This window comes from Erithacus rubecula (assembly GCF_903797595.1).
Source record: "Erithacus rubecula genome assembly, chromosome: 11".
NCBI lineage: Eukaryota > Metazoa > Chordata > Aves > Passeriformes > Muscicapidae > Erithacus > Erithacus rubecula.
In genome coordinates this window covers 8,089,298-8,105,890 of record NC_136663.1, presented here as the reverse complement: position 1 = coordinate 8,105,890, position 16,593 = coordinate 8,089,298, and the positions used below count along the sequence as shown (strand labels likewise).

Sequence of the window (16,593 nt, the reverse complement as noted above, 5' to 3'; positions counted from 1 at the left end):
TGTGTGTGTGTGCATGTGCACACCTGGGAGCGCATGGGCATGTGCACGCGTGTGCATATTGTGGGAGCTGCCTGAGCCCCCGCCCCGCTGTGGCGGCGCCTCTGGAGTATCCGTGGGGTGCCCACACACCATGGCACCCCCTCCTCCATCCTGCCGGGTCTTGAATAAAGTCAATTGTGCGAGCACTGCGCCGGGCACCTCTTCTTGCAGGTGGGGGCCAGCAGGAGTGGCAGGCCAGCAGTGGCAGGGATGCATCCATCCCCCTCTGCGGCCCCACAGGGTGACGGAGGCCTCGTCCCTTATCTCGCATTCCTGCGGACAGGGTGCCTAATTATGGGCATCTGGCGGCGGTGGCTGGCGGGGCTGGACCCTCCCCAGGCCGGGCTTGGGGGGCGCGGGTAGCAGCGCCATGGCATCGCTCAGCTCGGCGTCCGCGTTCCGCTCCGAGCTGCTCGGTGCCTACGGGCACAGCGACGGCCGCTTCCAGGGCGACCGGCGCCATGGGCCCTTCGGGGCGCGGGGACAGGAGGCGTTCGGGTACCCAGGTACTGCTGGGGGGGGTGGGGGGCCCTGCTGTGCTGGGGGAGCCCTGCTGCAATGGGGGTGGCTCCCCCGAGGTGATCCAGCTGACCTGTGGGACTCTCCCCCAGCACAGGGTAGGAGGGCTCAGAGGGGAGCCCTGACTGCCCCCCAGGTGCCCCATGGCTCTCTGTCCTCCAGCTCTTACTCCCCAAGTGCTTTTGTGTTCCCACTCTAACTACCAAATAACCCCATTGTCCCTGCTCTCCTCAGGACCGCCATGCTGCCTCTTCCCCCCTCCCCAGACCCTTTTGATCCTTCTTTTGTCCCCAAACCCCCCCATAGCTTTTCTTCCCCAACCCAGACCATCCTCATATGTTCTCAACTCCCCTGTACCCCCCACCCTTTGATGTCACCTGCTAGGCCCCCACTTTCTTGTACATCCTCAGAAACTTCAGTGTCCTCCTCCTGCCCGGCCCACTCCCCTAGACTTTAGTGGTCATTCCCAGTGTCTTCACTCTCCTGTGCCATTCTCCTGCTGTCCTCAGCTTGTCCAGTGCCCCTGGAATCTCCCAGTACCCTCAGGTGCTTTCACACCACCCACTACCCCTCCAGATCCCCTCATACCCCTGAGACCCCAGCTCCCCTTGCAATTCCCCAACACCTTCAAAAACCCCAAACTCTCACAGCCACCTGCGACCCCCAGCCCTCCTTCCCCCAGTATCACCACACTCTCCCACATCCCCCTACACTCCAGCACTGTGGCCCCCAATCCAGCAGCCCTTCAATGCCCACAGAGTCCCCAGGCACCATGTACCCCTGCAGCCTGGGCACCTGGGTGCGTGCCCAGGGTGACACCTACCAAGTGGTGGCCGACGTCAGCCAGTTTGAGCCCCCTGACATCGTGGTGACCACCTCCAACTGCCATGTGGCCATCCAGGCAGAAAAGGTGAGGCACCTGAGGGGGCAGCATCCCCTCCAGCCATGGCACAATGGGGGTCCTGTCCCATGACACCCCCTCCTGCGGGTGAGGGACAGGGTGGTAACTGGGAATAGCCCTTGCTAGCACTGGGGTAAATGGGAGCTGTGCTCTAGTGATGGGACAGCTTCTCTACTACACCTGTCCCATACTGGAATAACTGGGAACTGTCCTCACTGAGAATGGGACAACTGGGAACCCCTGATCTGTTGCCTTCTTGATTGGAGGTGGTGAGTGCGAACAGTCCTTGCTGGCACTGGAGTAGCTGTAATTTACCCCACAAGCCAGACTTGGGCAGCAAAGGCCTGCTTCCTGCTGGCAGTGGGGTAACTGGGAATTGCCCTGGAGTCACTAGGATCCTCCCTACTGAACTCCCTGCTGGAGTCAGGGTGACTGGGAGTTGCCCTATTAGAAGCACTGGGGTAACTGGGAATATGCTGTGGAACCCCCCATGCCACACTGCGTTCCACTGCACCGGTGCTGCCTCCCTGCAGGTGGCTGAGGATGGCACCGTCTGTGACACCTTCACCCACAAGTGCCAGCTGCCCGAGGACACGGACCCGCTGTCGGTGAGCTGCACCCTCACTGAGGCCGGCACTCTGGTCATCACCGTCCGGCGCCGCGCCAGTGCCGGCCCTGGGCAGCCCCCGCAGCTGCTGCACCGCAGCGAGGCCATGCTGTGAGCAGCTCTGCGGGACAAAACGCTCCCTGCCCCGAGTGATGCCAACCCCAGCACCGCGGTGAAGCTCAGCTGGTGCCCACTGGCTGTGCCCCTCTCCACCGCCAGCCCCACAGTGCTTCGGATCTGTTTATAAAGTCCTTTTATTAAATTAATATAAAAATCTCTGTATTTACATGGGGAAAGGTGCATGGCAGAGAGGCAGCAGGACCCCGTGTTCCCAGCTGTGAGGTGCTGAGCGCAGGGGGCAATGCCCACCCATGTCCCTGTGGACACCCCAACCTGATGCCCCTCTCCACCCCGTGCCACCCTGAGAAGGGACATTGTGGTCCTCATGGAGAGTGTGAGGGCAGTGGCCATTCTGGGGGGCACCAGGGGCTGGGGGGGTACAGAGGTAGCAAAGTGGGAAGCCCCAAGAGCTGGCAGGTAGCTGGGGAGCACGGGCTGGCTGGGGGGTATTTGGCTGGTCCCCAGCCCAGGGAGGGAGCAGAGGCACTGGACTGAGGGTGCTCATGCCTGTGTTGAGCTTGGCATCAGTGGGCTCAGGGTGGGCATCCCCCGGCACCTGCCAGGGGGCCCGTGTGGCTTCCAGGGACACAGGGGGGTGGATCCCAAGGGTCTCACTCGCCCTTGGGGGTGTCATCATCATCCTCGCCCCCAGGGCCGGCCTCGCGGGGCATGTGGTGGTGCTGGTGGCGGTCCCAGAGCTGGCGCAGGGCGGTGGTGTCGGCCTCGGTGGCGCTGGCCGTGCTGTCGCGGAAGCTGGCGAGTGGCGGGCGCACCTTCACCCCCTTGCCCGTCAGTGAGCCCTCGATGGCCTTGCGCAGCTGCAGGGACCCCAAAGCCGTGGGCAAGCAGCTCCAGGTGCTCTGTGCCCCTCCAGCCTCCCTTGTGTCCCCTGCTCACCTCCTTGAGGGACACCATGCCCACCAGCCGCCCGATGCTGGTGACGAATGCGTGGTCCAGGCCCAGCAGAGAAAAGATGGTGTGGGTCTGCAGAAGAGGAGGCCGAGTTGAGGGTCTGGGGGTTGTGGGTGGGGATCTGGAGTGAGGTGGGGTGTGGGTGCACCTTGTGCAGGGAGGTGTGCTCCACCAGCTGGAAGGGTGCGGGATCGATCTTGGCACTGCTGAAGTCCACCACCTGGTCCAGCTGCTGTTCTTCCCACTCCAGGATCTGGGGAGGTGCCATTGGGCAAGGTAAGGGGTATGGCCTCCCCACAAGTGCCAACAAGGGCCCTCCCATCTTCCTTACACCCAGTCCTAGGGAGAAATCTGGGTTATCCACCCCCTACCTCCCCATGCCCACCTCATACCCTGAGACCCCTTTGGGATGTCTGGGATCCCTCTGAGCAGGACGGTCCTGCCTGTCTCTGCCCAACCCCTCACCTCTGCTGGGGTCATCTTGTCTCCCAGAATCATCTCCTCCTGCAAGAGAGGTGTGTTGGAGCAGCCCTGAGGGCAGCAGGCAGTGCATCCGCACACCAGCTGCAGGCAGGGTGCAGGCAGGGTGCAGGCAGGGTACAGGCAGGGCATGGTGAGGATGCAGGCAGCACATGCAGGCAGGGTGCAGGCAGGGCATGGTGAGGGTGCAGGCAGCACATGCAGGCAGGGTGCAGGCAGGGCATGGTGAGGGTGCAGGCAGGGTACCAGGCAGCACATGGGCAGGTCAAGTAACATGATTGGTTGACATGACATTGGTCACACCCTGATTGGCCACAGTTGGACACGGTGAGCTTGTGATTGGTGGAGAGAATACAAGGTTTGTCATGATTGGCTGAGCAAAGTGGGGCAGATCCCGCAGTTGTGATGGCTGGGAGGGTCCACATCCCAATTCCTGGGAAGCTTTGGGATGGGGAGGATGCACACCAGCACTGGTTGTACGTAATCGTAACTATCCAAGATGGACTGCACAGACATAGGCCCAACATGATTGGCCAAGCAGAATCTCGCCAGGCCCCTGATTGGTTCAGAGAACTCCTGCCAGGCTCTGATTGGCTGGGAGGAGCCGTTCCCAGGCTGCGATTGGCTGCAGCTTACCACAATGGAAATGCGGACGCGTTTGGCCTTGTGATAGGCTGTGGCGTGGGCCTGGCCCGTGGGAGAGACAGCAGTTAGGGGATGGTTAGGGGATGGTTAGGGGATGGTTAGGGGATGGTATGGTTAGGGGATGGGATGGTATGGTTAGGGGATGGGATGGGATGGGATGGGATGGGATGGGATGGGATGGGATGGGATGGGATGGGATGGGATGGGATGGGATGGGATGGGATAGGATGGCATGGGATGGCATGGGATAGGGTGGAGTGGGCTGGGGTGGGGTGGCGTGGCATGGCATGGCATGGGAAGAAATGGAATGGGGTGGAATGTGATAGAAAATTATGGAAAGGGATGGGAAGGGCCAGGCAGGACTGGGCAGGGCCTGGCAAGGCCGTTCAGGGATGGGAAGGGCTGGGGAGGGCCAGGCTCTCACCTCAGTGGGCTCTGCGGCGTTGGCACAGAAGAGGCTCTTGAGGGCGATGCCAGTGTGGTCAGTGCTGCCAGCTGCAGGTGGAGAGGGGGTGTCAGTGGCAGAGACACAGGGGGGGCCAATGGCACACATGCAGACTCACCTGGGGGGCTGTCAGGTGGGCTGCTGGGCACCCGCTTCAGCGCCGGCTTCAGGGGCTTGCGGAGCGCAGGGCGGGCAGGGGTGCCCGAGGAGGTCTCTGTGCTGATCTGTGGGGGATGGGGTGGTAGGGTGATGGCAGTGGGGGGCACCCTGCCCAGGCATCCCCCAGATGGCTGCAGCCCTCACCTGGAAGCGGATGCTGGAATCGGAGAGCCGGTGCCCATCCTCGGACAGCACCTTCTGCCGCAGCGCCATGAGCCGGCGCTGGGGGCTGAGCTGGCTGCTGAGCAGGGCCCCCACCTGCGCCCGCTCGATGGAGCCCAGCAGGATCATGGACTCTGCCAGACACACCAAGGGGCCACATTGGCTTCTGATGCTTGCCCTGGCACCCACCCACCATCCTGGCACATTCCACAGCTGCTGTGGATGCTGGCAGAGCCCCTGCCTGTGCCTCACCAGCTGACTCCACCAGAGGCAGGTTCTTCATCTTGGTGCTGTGCAGGACCTGCTGCAGGTCCCGGTACTTGCAGTTGAGGGTGACATAGCGGATATCCCGCACCATGATGTCTTCCACCCGCACGTTGTATTTCCTGCCCAGGGACAAAACAGTGGCCTCAGAGTAATGCCACGCCCTCCCCTGTGCCTGGCAGGGGTTTGGGGTTGGGACAGGGGACACGAACTCACTCGTGGTGGCCCCAGCCCAGCTCAGGGAGGTAGGGAAGCTTCTTGATGCGGATGATGCTGTCGTAGAGGGAGGGCTGAAGGCTCTGGGCGACGGCATTGGCCAGGATGACAGCGATCATGACAGGCAGGATGTGTGAGATCTGCCCCGTCAGCTCAAAGACGATGACAGCTGTGGACACCGTGTGGGTGACAGCACCCGACAGCGCGGCCGCCCCTGCGGAGACCACCAGGAGATGGGGGGGCCTGTCAGTTATTGCTCACCAGGCTAGGTCTCCACTCTGGGTCCTCCCCTCTAGGGCATGCACCATATCTGGAGCCCTCGGAACCATGCAGGAAGATCCCCAGTGGTGGTATGACTCCCAGTTGCAGGGATCATCGCCTCAGCTGCGGGGCAGCATCTCCAATGATGCCCACCACGGTGTCCTCGTTCCAGCTCGGTGCTTACCCACCACGGCGTAGCCCCCCGGCACGATGCGGTAGATGTTGCTGTCCGTGTGGATGCCATCAGGGAACCAGGCTGCCATGCTCTCCCCCACCAGGCGCCCAAAGGCTGCCCCTGCAGGCAGAGAGGGGCTGGGAACGGGCACAGGGCTTTCTCAACACCTGGCCCAGCCTCACACCCTCTTCTCTGCCTGATGCTTCCAGGGAAGGGGACATCTAGAGGCACCCACAGGTGCCCACTGTGGGCTGAGAGGTGGCTCCCTCCTCCCACTGTGCCCACACAGGGTGCAGGGTCTCACCAATGACGAAGACAGGCATGAAGGCTCCACAGGGCACTGGTATGGTAGTGGCCAAGGCTGACATCCAGAACTGTGGGACAGACACCCATTGTTGTCCTCCCTGACCCAGCCCTGCCTCTTGCCCCTGCTGTGACCCTCAGCAGGGTGCTGTGGCACAGCACGTGGGCACCGCACCCTGCATGGGACGTGGGCTCCTCCCAGGGGCACCCTGCCAGCTCCTCCCGGTGGCACTTGGTGGCATCTGGCCAGCACCTCCCTGGTGGCACATTGGTGGCTCTCAGCCAAAATCTCTTTGATGGCATGCCAGCACCACCCAGCAAACACCTTGGCAGACTTTTGGAGCAGCCACCCAGTGCCTTCTGGTGCTACCTTTCTGGTACCAATCTGGCACCTCCCTGATAGCACCCAGAAAATCCTCGCCATAACCTCCAGGTGGTACCTTGGGGATGACAGGGGAAGTAGGCACGCACCTTCATGAGGATGAAGACAACAAGTGTGACGAAGACGTTGGAGCGGGGATGGCGCCAGGCCTCCAGGATGCCCAAGTATTCAAACTCATCATTGATCCCCTGCTTGGCCCATGTCTGGTTGTCAAACAGTGTCACCAGGGTGTCCTTCTGCGTGAGCTGGTGATGGGCAGGAATCAGCTGGGGCTTGTGGAGGCCCTGGGGTAGGGACTGGTGTGCCACCACACGTCAGGTACCTGGCCAGCCATGAACTGTCCAAAGCCGGGCGGGAAGGTCAGCGTGGAGATGATCAGCGTCACCAGGGCAGGGAAGAGCAGGCGCCTGGCAGGGGGGCACAGGGCAGGGGTGATTTTGGTGCAGCTCCAGCTCCACCACCTTGCTGCTGGGGACTGCTGGGTGGGCACCTACTTCTTCATGAGGAAGCGGTTGATGGTCTTCTGGCGGCGCATGAACTGCACGATCTTGCGGTTGAGGTAGACAAAGAGCGCACCCCCAAAACCGCTGGCGATCCTGAGCAGAGCCAAGGGAAGAAGTGTCCTGCTGCCACAACCAGTGCCACCATTGCCACCCCCAGGGCCGTGGGATGGGTGCTGGGATGGCTGCACTCACCCGATGACGGCAAAGGCAGGCAGCTCCTGCAGGTCGAAGGGGAAGTCGAGGCGGAAGCGGGTTTTGAACAGTGCCGTGATTGTCTCTGGGGGATGGTGGGGGTCAGTAGGGCTGGGCAGGGGACCCCTGTGCCCTCACCCTGCCTGAGGTACCTTCATCCTTGTTCCAGACAGCAAGGACACGGAAGATGAAGGCGCTGAAGGTGGCAGCAAAGAAGCCGCGCCAGTAGTTGCGGACAGCAAAGAAGGTGGAGGTGACCTCGATGCTGAAGAGGACACCTGGCATTGGGGGGGAAGTGAACAAGAGAGGTGGAGAAACCTAGACAGGCCCCCAGTACCTGGCATGCTTCCCACCCTGAGTCCACACTCGTGCACAGCCCACGGGTCTGGCTGCCCCACGGACACACTATGGGACGATTCAAGGGCTTCCCTGGCAAAGCACGTGGCCGGTCCCAGCGGGGCACAGTGGACACAGCACAGTGGGCCAAGCACAAGTCAGCACAAGCGAGAGGGAAGCACAGGGGTGTGGGCAGCGACACGAGGAGTGGCACTGGGATGGAGTGGGGTGCACAGAGATGGATGGACAGACGGATAAGGCAGCAGGCAAAGGGCAAGGAAAGAGTCAGACACATCACCAACCTACAGGCTCAGCGGGACTGGAGTGGGGAGCTCCCTGGAGCGCAGGGCGGCAGGGGAGAGGACAAGAGCAGACGTTACACATCTGGGAGGATGGTGCCCGCTCCTCCCTTCCTCCTCCCTGCTGAGCAGCACTGCCCTCTCCCATGCCAGCTGTCCTGGGGGTCCTGCTTGCCTCTCCAGGTGGACCCTGCTACCTGGGCGGGAGGTGTGGGGGGTGTGGGGAGGCCCGGGGTGACCCTACCTCCGATGGGGGCGGCGAAGCAGCAGCCAACACCGACAGCGCAGGCAGCTGCCAGCATTTCAATGTTTCTTGCCTCATTCTGTGAGGGAAACAGGAGTCAGAGGGCATTGCCCAAGCCTAGGCATTGCCAAACCTGCTGGTGGGCACAAGTTGATCCTCCTGCGTCCAGCTTGCCTTGCTCACCTCGTAGAAGCCCCCAAAGAGGGAGAGGAAGCGGCTGAGCAGGGCTGCGCACATGCTGGCGATGTGGACAAAGGGACCCTGAGAGGACAACAGGGGAGTGAGGGCACTGCCCTCAGCCTCACTGCCCGGCCTCCTGCTCACCCTGCCCAGCACTGTCCTCACCTCCTTGCCCAGGGGCATGCCACTGCCCAGGGCACACGTCAGTCCGATCACCTTGGCCACAAAGGTCTTGAGGGTGAGGTACTCCTTCAGCACAACACCCCGCAGGATGGTCTTCATCTCAGGGATCCCTGAGCCTGGTGAAGTGGGGACAGCCTTCACCAATAGCCATGAAGGAGGGACGTTGCCCCATGGTTCTGGGGGGCAACTCTTGATGCTCTGCCACACCCCACTGCCACAGGAGAGACCTAAGACACTGCTTCCCACAGTACAATTGTCAGGAACAGCCCCATGATTATGTAGGCATAGCTCAACCCATAGCACCATGGGGATCCCAATCTCATAGCCCACAGCAGACACTCTGAAGATCAGCCCTAGGAAGATCCCAAAGCCCACCAGTCTCATAGCCCAGGAGGATATTCACCCCTTAACTCACAGGAGACTCTCTGAAGACCCTCTCTCTCATAAGCCTTAGAAGATCCCCAACCCTATAGCACAGGATAGCATCCAAACCACAGTCTCCAGGAGACCCTCTGAAGACCAGCCCATATCCCCAGAAAGACTCCCAGGACCTCCAGGGAGCCACCCAGGCAGCTCCCAAGACACAGCCACAGGGAGTGGACACTCTGTTAAGGGTGCAGGCAGTCCCTTGATGCCCTACCCACAGCCTGGGGGGCAAGGATCTGGGTGAAGCCAGCTGAGAAGGTGATGAGCACAGTGGGGTAGGTGACCCAGGCCATATACTGCAGCAGCACGTTGGTGTCCAGGCCCCCGTACATCCACTTCTGAGCTGTGGGAACAGCTGGTCAGATGGGTGGTGGGTGGCAAGGCGCATGGCATGGCCCTATGGCATGGCCACACCCTGCCCTGCCATGGCCAGGAACCCACTGGTACCCACTGCTTACCTTGGAGGCATGTGGCTATGGCGAAATCCATGGCCCAGCTGACCAGTGCCATGACCAGTCCCAGCAGTATGAGGAAAACCCAGTCCTCGCCCACCTTGGAGATGAGGAACCGCTGGCACTGCAAGGCGCAGACTGTGGACACAAGGGCGAGTTCAAGGCTGGATGTCCCAGGAATGGGCACACTGAGGTGGCAGAGCCAGGCTGGCAGCAACAGAAATGCTCACAGCCAGCAGCTCTGACCCAGCACTGCTGGCGCAGTCTGGAGCAGGAGCACCGCTGTGTCCAGCTGCCACAGCCAGCTGCCTGTGCACAGTCACACACGGCACCACTGGGCATGCACCTCCCACCAGCACAGCCTCCCTGGCACGGCCCCAGGCAGAGGGGCTGGGGGCCCCCGGTGCCTGCAGCGTGCCTGGCTATTTCGGGCCATTGTGTCCCTGCTGCCCGGCGGGCAGGTGGCATTGTCCCCGGCGCCGGTGTCCCATGACAGCAGAGAAACTCTACCCGCGCCACCGTGCGGGGTGGGAGCCGTGTCCAGACTGTGCCCACCCATCTCATCCCTGTGTCCCGGTGACCCTCACCACGACAGGGGGCACAGCGGCCCTGGCTGTACTCCAGCAGCTCGGAGGGGCGGCGGGGCCGGGGCGTGTCCCCCTCCTGCAGCCGCAGCCGCGCTGCCTCATCCTTGGCAAAGGTGCCCAAGTCCTGCGTGTAACGCCCATACATCTGGGGGAGAAGGACAGGAAGAGGTGTCAGGGTGGCTGGTACCCCCAACCCCTGCACCTAAGTGGGGAAACTGAGGCAGGGGAGCAGTGGCATACTAGCATGGCCTGCCAGGTGAGGGAACAGGCACGGCATCCTGAGGCAAAGGGGTGGAGGTGCCCGTGGGAGTGCCAGGCTCCAGGGCGTGGGAAGGAGCCAGGCAGATAAGATGAGTGTGGATCGATGGTGATTGTTTTGCCCACATGCCCAAAGCTGCAGCTGAAACGTCGGTACCAGTCTCTAGCCCTGCCCAGGTGCCTCAGGCACCAGACTGGTTGGTGGAGGGTGTGGAAGGGCCTCCAGTGATGGGACCATGGCCAGCTTGGCCAGGAGACTCTCTGAGGGCTGGCATTGGGGTTGTGCTGGCTCTCTGCAGGCACCACACCCCGACATTGCTAAGAGCAAGGCTGGGATATCCCCCCAAAAGCAGCCTTGGCAGGTCATATGTGACATGAGCTGGCTGGCCTCAGCTGGCAGCAGGGAGGCAAGAGGACGGCGAGGGACAGGATGTACCCCCAGTTCCAGGGGAGGGGGAGCACAACATGAAGCCCAGGGTGGTTCCTGGGGTGTGAAGAGGGGGTTTAGGGACCAAAGCGGGGGCGAGCGGCTCTGTGCCCACATAGGGATCACCCCTTTCCTGGGTGCCTCCTGCCTGGCTGTGGCACGTGGCCTGGCCCTGGCAGGAGGTGGCCCTGGCACTGCCCCTTCTGCCGGCCAGGAGCTCTTTGTGCCTGTCCTCCCCGCTGAGCCGGGGGCATTTGTCCCGCGCTGGCGGGCACTGCCAAGGACTCGGTTGCTTGGTTTCCGCCTCACTCCCCCCCGCACGACCTGAATGCCAAGCGCCAGAGGTTGGCCCGGCACAAAGGGAGGCTTCAGGGCGGTGGGGGCCTTGCCAGGCTCCCACGTCGGGACAACGTGAGCCCCATGCCGATGGCGTGCCCACCCGCCGTGCCGTGCCAGCGCAGCGCGTGGCTGCCCCGCCGGCTCCAGCCGCCTCCTCCCGGCTCGGCCCGTGCGGCGGGGACTCGGCACGGGTGGGCACCGCGCTCGGCACGGGTGGGCACCGCGCTCGGCACGGGTGGGCACCGCGCTCGGCACGTGGGCAGCCCGGCCCCACTGCGGGCGGCACTGCCCGCCCCGGGTCCCGTTCACAGCCCCCCGGCTGCTGGCACATGACAGCCCCCCCGTGCGGACGGCGGGAAGGTGCGCTCCTCACGGGGCAGCGCTCCTGCCCAGGTCCCTTTGGTAGAGAGCAGAAAGCAGCCAGAGCGGCGCCGGGTGGATTCTCTGCTGTCTGATACCCGGGTTATGCCCAGCAGTGAGAGGGAGGGTGGGGATGTAAGCAGGGAGAGGGGGGGTGAACGAAGTTGTGTCGCCGACCCTGTACTGGCGTGGATTTCCCCCCAAACTCCTGCTCAGCATGGGCTCAGTGGCTCCTTGCCCTGTGGAAAAGAGCTAGGGGGAAAGGCACGACCACCTTGAGGGGCCAAATCCAGCATCTGCTGCCAGAGAAGGACCCCAGCCCCGCACGGGGTCTTGATTTCAAAGGCTCCTTTCGGAAAAAACTTGTTTGCTCTGGAAGATGAAATGGGCCGGCACCCCAGGAGTGCTGTCACTCTGCCAAGCACTTGCCTGCCTGGCCCCAATGCTGACCCACGGCCAGCCCAAGCCAAGAAGGAATCACCCCCAGGCTGAGTGCCCCCCAAATCAGCTCTGTGTCTACCTCTTGGGGCTATGCCAGGGACTGCCAGGCTCTTCCCCCAGGTGCTGGGGCGCAGGGTGGGATGCCCAGTCCCAGGGGCTCCAGCCTGGAGGTGGGATTTGCTCCCCCTCTGCCTCACTTTGGAGCCTACCCCACTTGTAACAACAGAGATGCAAGTGAAGGAGCCATGCTACCCTGCTGTCACCTGCCATCCTGTGCCATCCCATGCCACCTCTCTGCCCCACGCCACAGCCCCACAGGCAGGACATGGGACCTCCATGGGTGTCCAGCGTTGAGTAGCCACAGCTACTGTGCCCACAGCCCTGGCATGGCTGTGAAAGCCAGTGGTGGGCTCTCTCCTTCCTCCTCCTCCTCCTCCTCTGCTTGGGTTATTTTTCCACAAAGGCCTTTTGAAACACAAACAGCCCCGGGACTCCGGCCTCTGCCGTGAAGCAGCTGAACAATCACAGTGCCGGGCGGGCAGGGAACGGGCACGGGGGGGGCTGGCAGGGGGCACTCGGGGACACGGGCACCGGCCATGTGTTGGTCCTGGGCTCCTGCACTGCAGGCACGGGCTGTGCCACAGCCCCCTGGGCACTGCCAGCCCGTGGTGCCCACTGTGCCCCAGGGATGCTGCGCCTGGGGCAGGCACTGGCATCTGGCACTGCCGTGTCCCCGTGCCAGCCTGTTCCACAGCACTGAGCTGGCCTGGCACTGGTGCCCACCTCCTCATGGCCAAGCCAGCCAACCTTCCTCCCCAAAATTTCCCCTAGGGGAGATATTTAAAGGCAAGCAGTCGGGGGGTCCTCTGGGCTGGCAGTGGGCAGGCAGAGGCCAGGGGCTGTGTGTCACGCTACCCGTCTTAGCTGGGCTCTAATCACCCTGAGCAGCTCTGCAAGGAACAAGAGCAGTTTGTCAGGCTTAATCCCCCCCATGGGGCCTGCTGCTCCCTGCCACGACAGCTTGGCATGTGGGGGACACTGGGGCTGATGTGCACCCCAGCACCCTCAGCATGCCTGGGGTTCCCACACAGACCTGTCCAGCATAGGGTAGGACACCTGGGACACCTTTAGGTCTGGGGCCCCAAGACCCATGGTGTCCCAGGGCTGGTGAAATCTGGGGAGGGAAGGGCACAAGGTAGGGTCACAGGCCTTTGGACATGGCTGGGCACAACCCTGCAGCCTGGCTGTGACAGCTCGGCTGTGGGCGCAAGCACCAAGAGCTGTTTCCAGACTGTTCAGCTCAAACCAGCCCACACCAGCCTCCAGCTGGATCCTGGCACTCCTGGCAGGTGCTGGCAGGAGCTGCTGGTGGCTCAGATGCATTGGGGAGGGCTGGGCTCTCCTCCTGCCCAGCACGTGCCCAGGCAGCTCCCAAAACGCAGGTGTGAGGCTTTGGGACAGGAGCCCACACCCAGCCTCACCCACAAGCCCCAGGTGCTTCCATGAGCCTCACTGAGCCCAGCGGCCACGGGGATGGGCACCTTGGAGCACCCAGGGCACGGGTGCTACCCTGCCCAAAGAAAAGGAGGGCAAAGTCTACTGGTGCTGAGCACGGCTGCCCTGATGCCAGCCCAGCGTGCCTCTCCCCCTGTGCTGCCCGCAGGCTCCTCCGTGCCCGGCTGGGATGGCCTCTCTGCTCAGCCACCGTGACCAGGGCGCCCGGGGCTGGCGGCAGGGAGAGGCACCGCCACCGCTCACCCCTGTTCCTGCCCCCGGCTGCTCCCTGACTCAGCCCTGCCGGGAAGGACCGTGGGGTCATTAAGGCTGTGGAGATGACAGCACAGCCGGGGCTCCCACGGTCAGCTGGTGTCCTGCAGACACCTGACAGCTTGGGGTGAGCACTGAGGGACACCGCCAGAAGGGTTTGGCTGCTGGGAAAGGCAGTGCCGAGGGTACATAGAACAGCAGTGCCCTGACGCTGCCCCGTGCGCCCATGCCGGGTGGGTGAGGCTCAAGAGGGTCCGCCCGGGGCACAGCAACCAGCTCTGGCTCTCTTGGGCAGCCGTGGGCACGACAACTCTGTGGTCACGCAGACCCTGCTTCCCTGCACACCTCCCTGGCCCTGCCGCTCTGAATGCCTTTGCCAGGGCAAAGTACCGCTCGCCTTGGGCACCGTCCCAACTGGAGGCCCGCGAAAAGCACCTTTGCCCGTGATGTTTGAGGGCCGTGGGCATTGGAGAGCGGTGGAGTGACGGGGGACACAGCGGGGAAGGAGGACACCCCGGGACAATGGGACACCCTGGTGCCAGCGGGGAAGCTTCGAGTTGTAAACATGGGGCTAAGGTTGCAGGCGGGGGAGATACCTTATCTTGGGGGCAGAGGGCCGGGGACATGCAGTGCAGGGGAGAAGCGTGCCCGGCTGGCACCTTGGGAACCCCCACAGGCTGAGCATCCCTTCCCGGTGGTGAGGGCTGTTCCCAGGGGGTGGTGAGGTGTGTGCAGAGGTCCTGCCCTGGGGGTGGGGGCTCAGCAAGGCTCCTCCACAGCCGGAGGGGGGCCGAGGGTGACATCCCAAACAGCAGACAGCACCCCAAACACGGCACGGAGGAGTTCTGCCGCCCTGAGCAGGGAAGCACCCCCAGACCCCCAAAACCCCCGGCTGCTCCATCGCGCCCCGTCGCGACCTGTGCCACAGCGGTGCCCGGTGCCCGCCCGGTGCCCTCGGTACTCACCAAGGTCTGCTCATACTGCAGCGCCCGCTGCGCCTCGCTCTCGGAGGCCATGGTGCCGCCGCTCCGCTCCGCTCCGCGCCGTCCCGGTGCCGGTGCCGCTGCCGGTGCCCGCGGCGGCCGCGGCTCCTCCCGGACCGCGCGGGGCGGGCCCGGGGCACTGCCCGGGGGAGGGATCGGCCACGCTCCGCCTCCGCCGCCAGCGCCCGGCACCGACGGCGCCCGGTACCGGCCCCGGCCCGTTGGGTACCCGGTGCCCGGCTAGGTCAAGGGGAGTCCGGCCGAAACTCTGTCCTATGGCGGGACCCCGTCCACCGTGGCCTTTGCCCAGGATGGCACCCGTGGGCAACCAGTGGGTGCAGGTGAGAGTAAAAGCTGGCGTGGTTGCCGTGACCACGGGCCAGCTTCCCCCGGGACACATTGCTCCCTCTTCCCACAGGTACAAGGGGCTGGCGTGGGCGCTGCTTCCCCATGGGTTCCCCCTGGTGAGATGTGGGAAGGACCTTGCTGAGGCTCTGCAGACGGTCACCTGCAGGCTCATGGCCATGCCTGGCTGGGGACAGACTCGTGGGGCTGAGTGCCTGAGGTATGTCTTGTCTTGAAGGGCACGGGGGCACCTGTCAATGCCCAAGGAGGGCAGGGAACCTTGGCACTGCGGGGGCTTCACCACTGCAAAGCTGTCAGGGAGCTCATCCTTACCGTGGTGCTGCTCAGTGTCCCAGGACTGTCAGCCCCCGGGGAGAGAGGTGGGCTCCGCTCTTCGTTGCTGAACTCGCTGGGCGGCAGAGGCTCAGTCCTCTCCAGAGAGGCGCACGGGCAGAGCTTGGCAGCGGCAGTCCTTGGGCGAGGCGCTCCGGCATGGCAGGCTCGCTGCGGGACCTCTGTCTCACTGCCACCACGGGCTCAGGGGCAAGCGAGGCAGCTCGCAGGGCCACGCTCACCCTCCTCCCCAGGGCACAGGATGGCACCTTTGTGGCAAGAATTGGGTGCAGGGAAAGCCAGAGCTGTGGCACTGCTGGGCTGGTGCTGCAGGATCGGGAACGGGCTAGTTCTCACTGCCCAGGTGCCACCCTCTGGTTTGACGTCAACACCCCCAAAGGGTGGGTGATGATGGCTGGCCCGGGGGCTGGGATATGTCCTGTGCCAGTCTGGGAGGGTTCATTGCCCGACATGAACCAGTTTGAGGCAGGGAGGTGACAAAATGGGTTGCCCGCTCATTGTATCCCCAGGCACGGAGCTCCCTCCTTGCTCTCAGCTCCTGGCACTGCCCCATGGCAGCAGGGATGTTCATCCGGAGGGGAAGCCCTGTGCCAGGACACATGCTCTGCCCACTGCCACCAGCGTGCCTGGCTGTGGGCCACCAGCACACTATGAGGCCACCAAGGTGATGCCACCCTGCTGGCACAGGTGCCTGCATGGCAGTGGCTTCTTGCAGGGCAGGACACCCAGCTTAGCCTGCCAGGTTCTGTCCCAGCCCAGTGTACCCAGTGCCATCCTTCTACTGCTCTACCACTACTTCAGTCTGGCCTAGTGTCACCTTGGGTGGAGCCCCAGCACAGGCTAACCCAGTCCCACTGCAGTGTTGTGCTTGTGCCACTATGCCATTCTGCAATCCCAGCAGAGCCCAGTGTTACTTTCCCTACAGCTTGGGCACTGTTTCAGCATAGCCCAGTATAGCTCTGACTGTGTCAATCATGCCAGTGTATACCAGTGCAGTACAAATGGCCCCAGAGATCCCTCAGTCCTCCATGTTGTGGATCAAAGGGCAGGTGGCAGCATTGGGTCTCCCATGGCCCCACGTGGCCTTAGTCCCTTGCAGCTGTACTGGGGTGACTGGGGTGCCCAGAGAATGCACAGGGGTCTGCCCTGCACAACCATGGGTGCCTGTGTCCACCCTGGGTGCTGCAGGACAAGGGCCTCCAGGGGTGGCAGCTGGATTGGGGGCCCCAGGCTGGCCTCTTTGTGCCACCATGGAGCTGTGGGGAACAGAGCCCTGCTATCCCTGTGCCAGTGGGCACCATCACCAAGCACTGTGTTAGCAGCCTCC

The 16,593-nt window shown here is 63.3% G+C and overlaps 2 protein-coding genes across 3 annotated transcripts; one reads left to right on the top strand and one right to left on the bottom strand.

The window, feature by feature from the left end:
- Window positions 1-358: 358 nt before the first annotated feature.
- Window positions 359-2,348, top strand: LOC306806298 (heat shock protein beta-7-like). The gene is made up of 3 exons (XM_079314899.1): window positions 359-545; window positions 1,317-1,468; window positions 1,993-2,348. Exons 1-3 carry the CDS (start codon window positions 410-412, stop codon window positions 2,179-2,181), a joined length of 477 nt encoding a protein of 158 aa, XP_079171025.1. The 5' UTR covers window positions 359-409; the 3' UTR covers window positions 2,182-2,348.
- Window positions 2,305-14,709, bottom strand: CLCN2 (chloride voltage-gated channel 2). 2 transcript variants are annotated; one of them, XM_079314863.1, is made up of 24 exons: window positions 14,550-14,709; window positions 9,993-10,137; window positions 9,412-9,543; window positions 9,168-9,296; window positions 8,510-8,643; window positions 8,348-8,425; window positions 8,165-8,243; window positions 7,438-7,563; window positions 7,286-7,370; window positions 7,085-7,186; window positions 6,913-6,997; window positions 6,680-6,835; window positions 6,210-6,279; window positions 5,915-6,025; window positions 5,470-5,683; window positions 5,242-5,375; window positions 4,972-5,123; window positions 4,787-4,892; window positions 4,648-4,718; window positions 4,215-4,265; window positions 3,564-3,602; window positions 3,247-3,351; window positions 3,084-3,170; window positions 2,305-3,004 (listed from the first exon to the last, which is right to left on the bottom strand). In XM_079314863.1, the coding sequence occupies exons 1-24, from the start codon at window positions 14,598-14,600 to the stop codon at window positions 2,798-2,800; spliced, it is 2,649 nt and encodes an 882-aa protein (XP_079170989.1). In that variant the 5' UTR covers window positions 14,601-14,709; the 3' UTR covers window positions 2,305-2,797. The 2 variants fall into 2 exon arrangements, with proteins under 2 accessions (XP_079170989.1, XP_079170990.1); XM_079314864.1 differs by lacking the exon at window positions 4,215-4,265.
- Between the last annotated feature and the right edge of the window lie 1,884 nt (window positions 14,710-16,593).